Here is a 13760-nt window from a genome sequence, read left to right as displayed (position 1 = left end):
TTCCTTACGCCTATAATCAAAGGACCCGATTGATGTTAACAGGCTTCAACAATTATGAGCCTTCTTAAAGCTGTATTGCAAACAAATTGAATATGTGAGACCTATCCCAATTTAATTACTTGAAAAGAGAACATGGTGATTTTCAAATTTATGCTGAAAATCTGGATCTGAAAAATTATTCAGTTTCTAACTAGACATTAAGTTAGGAGTAAAAAGGCCGAAAGTCAAGTCTTTCCATCTGTAGGACAACTAACTGTAAAATTCCTGTTAGAAACCCTACTACAGTGTTTACTGAGAAGAAAAACTAAGATTATATGTGTGAAAGTGATTAAAAATTGTAAAGCACCGTAGAAATGTAAGAGAAGGAAATGGCAACCCATTCCAGGATTCTTGCCTGGAAAATTCCAAGGACAGAGGAGCCTGGTGGGCTATAGCACAGCGGGTATCAAAGAGTCAGATAGGACTTCGTGACTAAACAAATAGAAATGTAAAATTTAACTACTATTGTTATTATTGTCTGAGTCATCCACAAATATAGGATGTCTCACTTGAATAAAGATGAATTTGACAAAGAAAGCAATATATGCACCACGACTCAAACACACAGATTCAGATTCAGTTGTCCTAATTACCAGCACAAAGGCAGCCTGAAAGTCCCTTTAGTTTCTTAAGTGAAAATGGAAATTATATGGGACTTGTAGCAGTTCATAAAGCTCACTTCTACATTAAAACATTGCTCAAAGAAGGAAACCTGCAAAGCATAGTTCTTTTGTGTTAAGGAAAAAGTAATAATAAGCACTTGGGTTCTGGAGAGAAACAAAGTAAAGATCTCCCTTTAGTCTATAATGCATATAACAATACCCAGAACATTTCTGGTTTAAAGATAATTCATCGTGTAAATGCATATATATTTACAAGGGTTATCAGCATTCAAGGGTCACATGACAAAATTTTTTTTAAAAAGTGTCTTATGATCAAGATGGGCCCTAATGTTTCATTCAGCTTGACTAACTTTAGAAAGGTTTCTCCTGACTATAGGCCCTTGACCTCTTATTTCTTGGAGCAGTTACTTTAGAAACCTTGGAATTGTGATTTTTTTTTGTTCCTTTGAAGTATAAATCTTCTACAATTCAGGAATGTCTTTCTTAGGGACCTGGGAGTCATTCCTTTGAAATGTAATAATCAAGAAAAATATCACCTCTGTTGCTTAGTCTCTATGGGAGAGTAGGAGCCTAACTTCAATAGCTGCTAATTAGTAAACACAGAAGGCTTCCCCATGGCTTAGTGGTAAGGAATCTGCCTGCAAAGCGAGAAACCAGGAGACTGGAGTTCGATCCCTGGATCCTTGGGTCAGAAAAATCCCCTGGAGGAGGAAATGGCAACTGAAAAATCCTTGCCTGAAAAAATCCCATGGACAGAGAACCTGGCAGGCTACAGTCCAAACGGTTGCAAAGAGCTGGTTGCGACTGAGCATGCAGTAAACACAGATGGCCTAATCACACAGACTAATTTCACCTCCAGTATCTCTCAACACCTTCCCACTAGCTCACAGCAGCACTTATAAACTCTTTCATCTTTTGTTTTGGAGGAGAAGAGTTCAATTTCTTTCTTCCGTTGCTGTAGCTTTGGTCTCTATTGCAAAAATCCTGAACAGTCTTCCTTGTCTGTTTAACTTACCTAGTGCAATTTTTGACAGCTCTTTCTAAAGCAGAGATTTTTGTTTCTTGTTCAAAGACCTACTGGAACCACAGATAAATAATGCCTCTACTTGCCTGAGGGATTATTTAACCCAACTCTCAAATATAAGAGTTGTTACCCAATGGTTGCAATACACAACTAATTCTATTTCTCTAAGAGAACCACACTGAAAAGCACTACTAGTGCCCCAGCATATCTAAACACTTTGGCCTATCATGCCTGCTGCTGCTGCTGCTAAGTCGCTTCAGTCATCTCCGATTCTGTGCGACCCCATAGACGGCAGCCCACCAGGCTCCTCTGTCCCTTGGATTCTCCAGGCAAGAACACTGGAGTGGGTTGCCATTTCCTTCTCCAATGCATGAAAGTGAAAAGTGTAAGTGAAGTCCCTCAGTTGTGCCTGACTCTTAGTGACCCCATGGACTGCAGCCTACCAGGCTCCTCCGTCCATGGGATTTTCTAGGCAAGAGTACTGGAGTGGGTTGCCTTTGCCTTCTCCACCTATCATGCCTAGCAGAGACCAATCGTATCCATTCAAAGATGTTCCATATCTCTTTCTAGCGTCTTCACCCAGACCAAGCTCTTCACTATATCACTAATGCTATCTTTCTTTCCATCTCTACCGCTCAGTTTGCCACCCAGTCCTGAAATTCACTTTCTCCTCCTACAGTTTTTGTTTCACACGCATGAGACGACCTTCCTTATTTAGTCCTGTCTTTATTGTCTTTTCTTTTCTACTTTTATGCTTTTGTGTGTTGCACCACAGAATTTGGCAACTTCTTGAAACTGGGACCATAGTTGTACCACCTCCATATCAGCAGCAATGCACATGGAAAAGTGAACTTGTAGTAAGTTAATAACATTGAGTTATCAGCTAATAACAATAATAATTATAATAGCATAGAACATAACATACATGCTATTATAACATGTATGAACTTACTTCATGTTTCACTTAGTCCCTTTTCAATAAGCTTATGACACTTGTTTTTCATATCAAATAACTTTCAGACTAAGTAACTTGCCTGAATTACACTGTAATAATTGGTCAAACTAGAATAAGAATCTAGGTACACTTCATAGCTCTTACTGTTAGTTATAACTCTTTGCTTGAAGATTTTGTAATATTTTAAACCTTGAATATTATCAAACATATATAATTTTGTTTTAGAGGTCACTATGCCTTCATAAAAAAATAACACTTGAATAAGCTCTTTTAACTGGAGAAGGAAATAGCAACCCACTTCAGTATTCTTGCCTGGAGAATCCTATGGACAGAGGAGCCTGGCAGGCTACTACTGTCCATAGGGTGACAAGAGTCGGACATTACTTAGCGACTAAACAACCACCAAGCTCTTTTAAAAAATTTATTGAGATATAATTTACATAACTGATATTAACCCATTTAGAATGCACAATTCAATGATTTTAAGTATATTTACAAATATGCACAAGCATCAACAGTCAATTTTAGAACATGTTCATCACCCCAAAAAAATGTACCTATTTACTATCATTCCCTTATTATTCTATCCAGCCCAGAATTAAACAATGACTACTTTCTGTCACTTTAATTTACCTATTCTGGACATTTTCTATGAATAGAATCACATGACATGTGGTCTTTCGTAACTAGGTTTCACTCAGCACAGTGATTTCAAGGTTCATCTGTGTTTAGCATGTTTTATTGCATCATATTTCATTCCTGTTTATTGCTGAATAGTATTCCATTGTATGAATGTACCACATTTTCAAACTCGTTTATCAGTTTATGGACATTTGGGTTGTTTCCACATTTTGGCTATTATGTTGCTATAAACATTCATGTACAAATTTTCGTGTGGACATATGTTTTCATCTCACTTGTATATATTATCCAAGAGTGGAATTGCTAGTTCATATGGTAACTATGTATAACAACTTGTAGCACTGTCACAGAGCTTTCCAACGTGGCTGCACTATTTCACATTCTTATCAGCAGTATGTGAGGGTGGGTTCCGATTGCTTCACATATTTGCCAACACTTGCTGTTTTCTAACTTTTGGATTATAGTCATCCTAGTGGGTATGAAATATTAGGTTGGCCAGAAAGTTTCTTCAGTTTTTCTAAGTAAAAATAAAATACAGAGAGTAACATGGAAACTTATATGTAAAATAGATAGCCAACGGGAATTTGCTGTATGGCTCAGGAAACTCAAACAAGGGTTCTGTATCAGCCTAGAGGGATGGGGAGGGAGATGGGAGAGAGGTTCAAAAGGGAGGGGATATAGGTGGCTCAGAGGTTAAAGCGTCTGCCTCCAATGCGGGAGACCCGGGTTTGATCCCTGGGTCGGGAAGATCCCCTGGAGAAGGAAATGGTAACCCACTGCAGTATTCTTGCCTGGAGAATCCCATGGACAGAGGAGTCTGGCAGGCTACAGTCCACGGGGTCATAGAGTCGGACACGACTGAGTGACTTCACTTCATGGCTGATTCATGTTGAGGATTGACAGAAAACAACAAAATTCTGTAAAGCAATTATCCTTCAATTAAAAAATAAATAAATTAAAAAAAATAAAATAAAATACACATCTTTCATTTTCACCAGGAACTTTATTGAACAACATATTCATTGCTTTGTTCCACTATCTTAAATCATTTTCCAGACAACTTCATAATTTCATCTTCTCCCAATTTTTTTTATCATTTAAGCAAAGAGCTATTTCAGGTGCCTTTTACAGTCTTCCAGGAAATTGACATTTCTTCCATGCAGGTAGTTTTGTAAGGATTGAAATAAATGGATAATGGGAGGTGAAATGTCTGGTGAATATGGTGTATGAATCAGCACTTCACAGCCAAACTGTAACAGTTTTTGCCTGGTCATCAAAGAGACATGTGGTATTGCAGTATCCTGATGGAAGAGTAAGTATTTTCTGTTGACTAATTCTGGATGCTTTTCATTAAGTGCTGCTATCAGTTGCTGTAATTGAGAGTGATACTTGTTGCTCTAATTGACAGTGATACAACAAGTATCTTGGCTTTCCAGAAGATGTTCATAATAGCGGGGCTCTCTTCCTATCCCACCATATACACATTACTTTCTTTGGATTAAGATCAGCCTTTGATGTGGTTGATGGTGCTTCACTTAATGTTTCCCATGATTTCTTCCATTTCACATTATTCTAGCATGTCCACTTTTCATCACCTGTCATAATTTGTTCTAAAAGTGGAATGCTTCATGACATTTAAGTAGAGAATCACATGCAGAAATATGATCAAGAAGGTTTTATTTTTGCATAACTTATGTGGAACTCAAAGATCAAAGTGATGAACATAACCAAACTGGTGCAAATGATTTTCAAAGCTTGATTAAGAAATGTTGAGTATGTTCGCTATCTCCAGTGTGGTATGACATTGATTGTTCTCAGTTAAAGTTGTGATGTCATTGTCATCAATTTCAACTAGTCTACCAGGCTGTGGAGTATCGTCCAGTAAGAAATCTCCAGCATGAAACTTTGCAAACCACTTTTGACATGTTAGTTCAATCACAGCACATTCTTTATAAACTGTACAAATCTCTTCCTGTCTTATTTTTGTGTTTCAGTTGCTTTTTTTTACCTTTCTTGAAACATTAATAATGAAACAAAATATGCTGAAAATATTGCTTTTTTCTTCCATCTTCAGTATTCAAATAGCACACAAAAGTCTACCAATCTTGATTTTTTTAAAATGCATACTGATATGACAGCTGTTACAATTTAATCTAATAAAATTATTTCAAATGAAGTTAAAGAAAACTAAACTCTATTAGAGACATCTAACAGGACAAACAAAACAAAAAATGAGTGAACATTTTGGCCAACCCAATTGTCTCTCATTATAATTGTGATTTGCATTCCCTGATACATAAGTTGCCAAGTACCACTTTATGGGCTTACTGGTCATTTATATAGCTCTTTTGAATAACTGGAATATCATTTTAAATTGCGCTATTTTTCTTTTTGAGTTATAAGAGTTCTTTATATTCTCTAGATGCAAATCCTCTATGAGATATCTGATTTGCTAATATTTTATTTCATTCTGGGGTTTGTCTTTTGACTTTGCTAATTATGCTTCATGGAGTATAAAAAAGTTAATTTTGATGGAGTTCAATTTATTTATTTTTTGCTCTGTTGCTCATGAGTTTCGGTGTTATACCTAAGAATCAATTGTCAAATCCAAGATCATGAAAATATATCTCTGTTTTCTTTCAATAGCTTTAAAATTTTAACTGCTACATTTCAATTCTTGGTCTATTTTCTATTAGTTTTGTATATGATGCTAGGGTCCAACCTCATTTTTTTTTTTTTTTTTTGCATATGGCATTCAGTTGTGCCAGTACCATTTGCTGAAGACAATATACTTCCTCCCATTGAATTGTCTTGGTACTCGTCTCAATATCAGTTAACTTAAGATGCATGGGTTTATTTTTGGAATCTCAATTCTATTTCATTGATTTATGTATTATTAATATTTTTATGCAAGCTCCATACTGCCTTGAAGTTACTATTGTAAGTTTTGAGAATGAAGAGTATGAATCTTCCTGCTTTATTCTTTTTTTTTTTTCTTCCAAATCTGCTTTGGTTCTTCTGAATCTCTTTAAATTCCATATAAATTTCTGGGTCACTTATCTACTTCTTCAAAAGATTTGAAGAATCTTTCCAATTCTGATAGAGATTACAGTGAATCTGATAATCTCTGTGGAAAACATTGCCATCTTAACAATGTTGAATTCCCTAATCAATGAACATGGCATGTTTTTCAGCTTATATTCATACTTAATTTCTTTCAAAAAATTTCAGCATGTAATTTCAAGGTATAAATTTTGCACTCATTATCCTGGTAATGCAGATGGTAAAGAATCTTTTTTTAAAATATAAATTTTTTTATTTTAATTGGAGGTTAATTACTTTACAATATTGTATTGGTTTTGCCATACATCAACATAGATCTGCCATAGGTATATAGTGTTCCCCATCCTGAACTCCCCTCTCTCCTCCCTCTCTGTAGATGTATAAAACAGTCTTTTGGACTCTGTGGGAGAGGGAGAGGGTGGGATGATTTGGGAGAATGGCATTGAAACATGTATAATATCATATATAAAATGAATTGCCAGTCCAGGTTCGATGCATGATACTGGACGCTTGGGGCTAGTGCACTGAGATGGTAAAGAATCTTTTGTTAGATTTGTTTCTAAGTACTGTATTCCTTTTGATATTATTAAAAAATGGAATTATTTTCTTAATTTTATTTTCAGATTGTTCATTAGAAGTGTATAGAAAAAGAACTGATTTTTATATATTGATCATTCATCCATCTTACTAAACTCATTTATCAGTTCTAATTGATTTTTAGTGGATTCCTTAGGATTTTGGATGTGTTACATACAAGATTATGTCATCTGCAAATAAAAATAATTTTACTTCTTCTTTTCTGATCTGGATCTTTTATTTTTTTCTTGCCTAGTTGCCCTGGCCTCCAATACAATGTAAAATAGAAGAGAGAGCTCACATTCTTGTTCTTTTCCTCATCTTAAGGTGAAAGCATCCAGATTTTCACTCTTAAGAATGATGTTTGCTATAGTTTTCCATATTTCCCTTCATAAGGTTAATAAGTCACTTTCTATTCCAGTTTATATGTTTTCATTTGGCACAGCCCTTAAGAATCCACCTGCCAATGCAGGAGATGCAAGAGACATGGGTTCAATCTCCAGGTCGGGAAGATCCCCTGGAGCAGGAAATGTCAACCAGTTTCAGAATTCTTGCCCGAAAAATTCCATGGACAGAGGAGTCTTGTGGGCTATAGTCCACAGGGTTGCAAAGAGTCAGACTTGACTGAGCAACTGAGCACACACACACACACACATGCACACATACAGACACATTATAAAAATATGTCAAACTTTGAGGTGGCCATGTGTGCTTTACATTATCTTTGATTGTTATGGTGTGTTACATTATTTGACTTTTGAATATTAAGCCAACCTTGCATTACTGACATAAATTTTAATTGGTCATAATATATAATTCTTTTTATGTACTGCTGGATTCAGTTTCCTAGTATCCTGCTGAGAATTTTTATATCCATGAAAGGTATTGTTTTCTGATTTTTCTTATGTTTTTATCTGGTTTTTGTATCAAGGTAATGCCTCTTGGATTGAGTTAGGAATATTCCTTCCTTTTCTATTTTTTAGAAGAATTTGTGAAGAATTGGTATTGATTCCTCTTTAAATAAAGTTCATCAGTGAAGCTATCTAAACCTGGGCCCACAAAAACTTTGTGGTTAGTTTTTAAATTACTAATTCAATCTCTATTATAGGTTTTTCAGATAGTCTATTTTCTTAAGACAGTTTCAGCAGCTTGTATTGCTCCATTGAATACAGTATTGTTCTTCTAGCTCTTGTGATAATGTTCATTGGTAAACAAAAGCTAGCATTTTAATCCAGTTGGACTTATAGGTATATATGTTTCATATTTTACTGAATAAAACACATGTGTTAAAATCATCAACTTGAAACCACAATGTTGAAGAATAAATTTACCATGTAGTCAAAGGCTATATTACAGTTTGGTCTCCTCACCTCTGCTAATAAGGCAGAGATTTTATTAGTAAAAGATTTTCTAGATCTGAGTATCCTTCTTAGTACATGAGGGTGATGGTGGTAGTAGTCATTAAGTCATGTCCAACGCTTCTATGGACTGTAGCCTGCCAAGCTCCTCTGTCCACTGGGTTTCCCAGGCAAGAAAACTGAAGTGGGTTGCCATTTCCTTCTCTAGAAGATCTTCCCACCCCAGGCATAGAACCTGGGTCTCCTGCATTGCAGGTGGTCTCTTGCATTGGGGGCAGATTGTTTACTGAATGAATCACTAGGGAAGCCCTAAGAGAATGACAGCTGTAGTAAATGACCTCTAAGATGCTTTCTTACTTAAAAATTCAATTATTTTGTGAAACATGAGTGAATGTGAGAGAAATGTGAAGAAAAGGGAATTTAATGTGAGAGCTACAGCACAATAACCAATTTGACGAAAACTAGATAAATATATAAACTCATGGCAACTTTTGGTAAAAGTTAAATAATGATATTCTTTTTTATGATACATAATAACTATTGAAATAAAGTGACTTTGAAATAAGATTGAAAGTCCACTAATTGTCTTTTCTTAAAATGTTTAATATACAAATTATCCATGTTGTTGTCCAGTCACACAGTCCTGTCCAAATCTTTGTGACCCCCTGGACTGCAGCACGCCAGGCGCCCCGTCCCTCACCAACTCCCAGAGTTTTCCCAAGTTCATGTTCATTTCATCAGTGATGCTGTCCAGCTATCTCATCCTCTGACACTCTTTTCTCTTTCTGCTATCAATCTTCCCAGCATCAGGGACTTTTCCAACAAGTTCTCTGTTCCCATCAGATGACCAAAATACTGGAGCTTCAGCTTCAGCATCAGTCCTTCCAGTGAATATTCAGGGTTGATCTCCCTTAAGATTGACTGGTTTGATCTCCTTGCTGTCCAAGGGACTTTCAGGAGTCTTCTCCAGCACCACATTTTGAGAGCATCAATTCTTTGGCATTCTTCCTTCTTTGTGGTCCAGCTCTCACAACTGTACGTGACCACTGGGAAGACCATAGCCTTGACTATATGGACCTTTGTTGGCAGAGTAATGTCTCTGGTTTTCAACACACTGTCTAGGCTTGTCATCGCTTTCCTGCTGAGAAACAATCATCTGATTTCGTGGCTGCAGTCAACCATCTGCTGTGATTTTGGCACCCCAAAAGAGGAAATCTGTTACTACTTCTACCTTTTGCCTTTCTATTTGCCACGGAGTAGTGGGGGTGGATGCTATGATCTTGGTTTTTAAAATATTTGGTCTTATGTCAGTTCTTTCACTCTCCTCCTTCACCCTCATCAAGCAGCTCTTTCGTTCCTCTTCACTTTCTATCATTACAGTGGTATCATCTATATGTCTGAGGTTGTTGATGTTTCTCCTGCCTATCTTGATCCTAGCTTGTAACTCATCCAGCCCACATTTCTCATGATATGCTCAGCATATAGGTTAAATAAACGGTGACAGCAGACAGCCTTGTTGTACATCTTTCTTGATCTTGAACCCATCAATTTTTCCATATGGTGTTCCAAATGTTGCTTCTTGATGTACATACAGGTTTCTCAGGAGACAGGTAAGATGGTCTGGTATTCCCATCTCTCTAAGAGCTTTCCAATATGTCATGATCTATACAGTCAAAGGCTTTAGCATAGTCAAAGAAACAGAGATAGATGTTTTTCTGAAACACCCTTGTTTTCTCTAAAATCCAGTGAATATTGGCAATTTGATCTCTAGTTCCTCTTTCTTTTCTAAACTCAGCATGGGATTTAGTTGATGGTCCCTCTGAATTAATGAAATATAAATGTGCTAGCATAAGTAATTATTAAAAACAGTTGAATAAAAGAAAAGCAAGCTGTGAAGGTTCATGTACTTGAATTACATTTATATAAATTAATGTACAAAAAAGTACTATAAAAATGAGGATTATAGTTAGACATGCTTCAGAATTAAAGCTATGTATGGAGAAAAAGGGAAGGGTACACAATGAGCTTAACTAAATTTAAAGTGTTCTTTTTAAAAACGTGTAAAACAAAAGAGACAGTATTTCAATAGTTAATAAGTTTGAATGGGACTATTATGAACTCTCTTATTTCTTATAGTCTTATATACCTAAACTATCTTATAACATTAAAAAAAGAAAAATTATCTAATTTTTTAATGAAGTACTTCAGAAGTATGTATATGTAGAAAGAAAACATACAAACCTCATGAAAATATTTATTTTTAATGTAATAGATGATAATTCTTATTATAAGATAGTCATAATACTCACCATTTGATGCAGTAAAATCAATAGCCACTGTGAAATTGATTTGCGTTCTAAAATATAAATAAATAAGAATCATTAATAATTGAATATCCTCACAATTTCTATTTTGGCTATATTTTTAATATCATTAATTTTCTTAAACGGTATTACTACAACTATATTACAGCACACATTGAAGAGTATCAGATAGGCAGTTTTACAAGCTAAGAACTTGGCAAAATACTTTTACAATCATGCAACTATAAAATACAAAATAAAGCATCAGGAATAAATATAGATCTTGTTTGAGAGCACAATAATTAAGTGAGGAGCTCATAATGAAGTCAAACTATAAATAATAATTTGCCAGTATCCAATGTCAACATTTATTATTAATTTACTTTCAAGACTATTCTTTAGTCAATGTGAAATTATTATACCCTTAAAAGTATGGCATTGCTAAAATCATGTCTAACTAATTCTTTCCAACAATCCTGAAAAACAGGATTTTCTTTTGCTTTTTTCATAACTCAAGTGTCTCAAATACTGATCTATCCCTCAGTGCTCACAGTATTCTTGTGCTCATGTGTGTATTTATAGATTATATAAATATCTACATAGATGAGATTGGTTATATATGCTTTAAAATTTTCAGCACATGGTAATTATGCAAAATTACTTTGCTGGATTCAAACCAAGGAACTGGCATTCACAGTAAAAATTCACTTTTTTGGATAAACCTCTGATCACTTCATGGGAAATAGATGGGGAAACAGTGGAAATAGTGTCAGACTTTATTTTTAGGGGCTCCAAAATCACTGCAGATGTTAATTGCAGCCATGAAATTCCTTACTCCTTGGAAGGAAAGTTGTGACTAACCTAGACAGCATATTAAAAACCAGAGACATTATTTTGCCAACAACAGTCCGTCTACTCAAGGCTATGGTTTTTTCAGTGGTCATGTATGGATGTGAGAGTTGGACTGTGAAGAAAGCTGAGCACCAAAGAATTGATGCTTGAACTGTGGTGTTGGAGAAGAATCTTGAGAGTTCCTTGGACTGCAAGGAGATCCAACCAGTCCATTCAAAAGGAGATCAGTCCTGAGTGTTCATTGGAAGGACTGATGCTGAAGCTGAAACTCCAATACTTTGGCCACCTCATGTGAAGAACTGACTCACTGGAAAAGACTCTGATGCTGGGAGGGATTGGGGGCAGGAGGAGAAGGGGACGACAGAGGATGAGATGGCTGGATGGCATCCCCCACTCAATGGACAGGAGTTTGGGTAGGCTCTGGGAGTTGGTGATGGACAGGGAGGCCGGGCATGCTGCGATTCACGGGGTCGCAAAGAGTCGGACATGACTGAGTGACGGAATTGAACTGAACTGACTCTTCCTATATGTAATTCCACTTCTTTTTCACCAAAGAAGGCATAAAGCACAAATAAATGACAATGATATGGGAAAACCTGCTATCAAATATAATTTACAAAATAACTTTTAATTTAAAAAGTAAATAATTTGAAAATATGAATACGTAGTCTATGTTTGTGTGTTTTAACAACAAGTTACTCTTGATACACTGTAGAATTTATCTAACACATCAAAGTTGGAGCTGTTGTTTAAATGGTGGTGGTGATGATAATGATGATGGTGAGGATGACAGGTGTGACAGTATAGAGTTCCTTGTAGTTCTGTTAGTATAAAGTATAGTATACTATTTCTTTCTTTCTGTAACAATTTAGCCTGGAAAATCCTTATATTATTCAGTTGTTGAAAAAAGTTCACTTCTTCTCCCTAGGGAATAAATAAGTTTGTGCTTTACATTAATGAAAACTATTATGGATCCTCTTTATAGCTAGATGGTAATTTTTTTCTCAGAGTAGAAATTAGGTTTATAGGCTAAGAATATAGGCTAATTTGAAGCATAACAGTTTAAAACACATACAACATTTAGAAAAAGAATCAGTGAAACATTTGGGAGAATATTTTTAGATAAATCCCTTTGAGGAATTGGAAAGAACAGTCATCAGCACATTGCTTTGTCATTCTGCTGCTACAGAGAAAGTAACTATAATACAGGGTATAGTATCGTGAATTAGAAAGGGTTTATTAGATTTTAAGTTTGAATGAACTGGATTTGAATTTCAGCAACCCAGTTGCTGACACTAGCCAAGTTTAAAAACTCTCAGAGGGCAGGGGCTTGGTAAGTAACAATAAAGCAAGGACTGACAGAAAAACTACATGAAATATTCTGTCTGTCTCTTCTTTTTACAGATGAGGAAATTAATCACTGTAACACTTAACTTTCCATATAAGTTATAAATGCAAGTTCTGGAATTCAAATTCTCATGTAACCTCCAAGATCATATTCATAAACTTCAAAGAAAAGACAGGCTACTAACTAAAGAACTATGCTATACATAAGGATAAAAAAAAAGAGGAAAGTATTTACTGAAAAGTTCAGCTAGAAATACAAACTAAGTGATAAAATCAAGTAGATTAGGTACAACAAAAAATGTAAAAAAGGAGAGAAAATTTAAAAAAAATGAAGAGAAAGGAAGGAAAGAAAAAAGGAGGGGAGAGGAGGAGGGAGGAAGGAAGGAAAAAAGAAAGGAAGAGGAAAAGGGGGGAGAAGGGGAGCCAGGCTGTACCAAGAATACTTATGAAACTTTGAAGGGTGGGGCGTTCCAAGACAATATAAAAGATAAGAGCATTTAGCACTGAATGATAGCTAAGACCATTTGATAATAATGGTGCCACACAGAAAGTCAACAAGTAAAAGCAATCATTTGGTGCTTAGTTGATTTCAAGATCTGATTACTTCCTTGCCTCATTCTGTGTATCAGGAAGAATCTCACTCCTTTATTGTTTTGAATCAGCAGTATTCTAATCAGAAAGGAAAATATGATGGCTCATAAATCATTTCATGGTTGTGATGATCCTTTAACTTATTATCACACCATTTGGATTTTTCCATCAAAAAATCTACAATTATTTATTCAGCATCTTCTGATTGTCAAGGACTGTGCTAAGTGAAAAAGAGAAAATGGGAGCAAAGCAACTATCCTCGAACTCATAGAGTTCCACTTCAACTTCCTGCAATTATAAACAACAACAAAACAGCGCAGCAGTTCATCATCTTGACAAAGGCAGATGCATACCAGCTAGCTGCTGAAATCTAGAACCCATAAATGA

At 35.6% G+C, this 13760-nt stretch overlaps 1 protein-coding gene across 3 annotated transcripts in view; it reads right to left on the bottom strand.

Annotated features, from left to right (window-relative positions):
- The window catches only part of CPNE8 (copine 8), a 261274-nt gene that overhangs the window by 30438 nt on the left and 217076 nt on the right, over positions 1-13760 (bottom strand). For all 3 annotated transcript variants that reach the window (XM_060412779.1, XM_004006455.6, XM_060412777.1), the window contains one exon: positions 10590-10636. In XM_060412779.1, coding sequence (XP_060268762.1) covers positions 10590-10636 — 47 coding nt within the window. The remainder of the gene's footprint in view (positions 1-10589; positions 10637-13760) is intronic.

This window comes from Ovis aries, chromosome 3, assembly GCF_016772045.2.
Source record: "Ovis aries strain OAR_USU_Benz2616 breed Rambouillet chromosome 3, ARS-UI_Ramb_v3.0, whole genome shotgun sequence".
Lineage (NCBI taxonomy): Eukaryota > Metazoa > Chordata > Mammalia > Artiodactyla > Bovidae > Ovis > Ovis aries.
The sequence above is the reverse complement of the archived record's forward strand: the minus strand, read 5'-3'. Positions and strand labels throughout refer to the sequence as shown.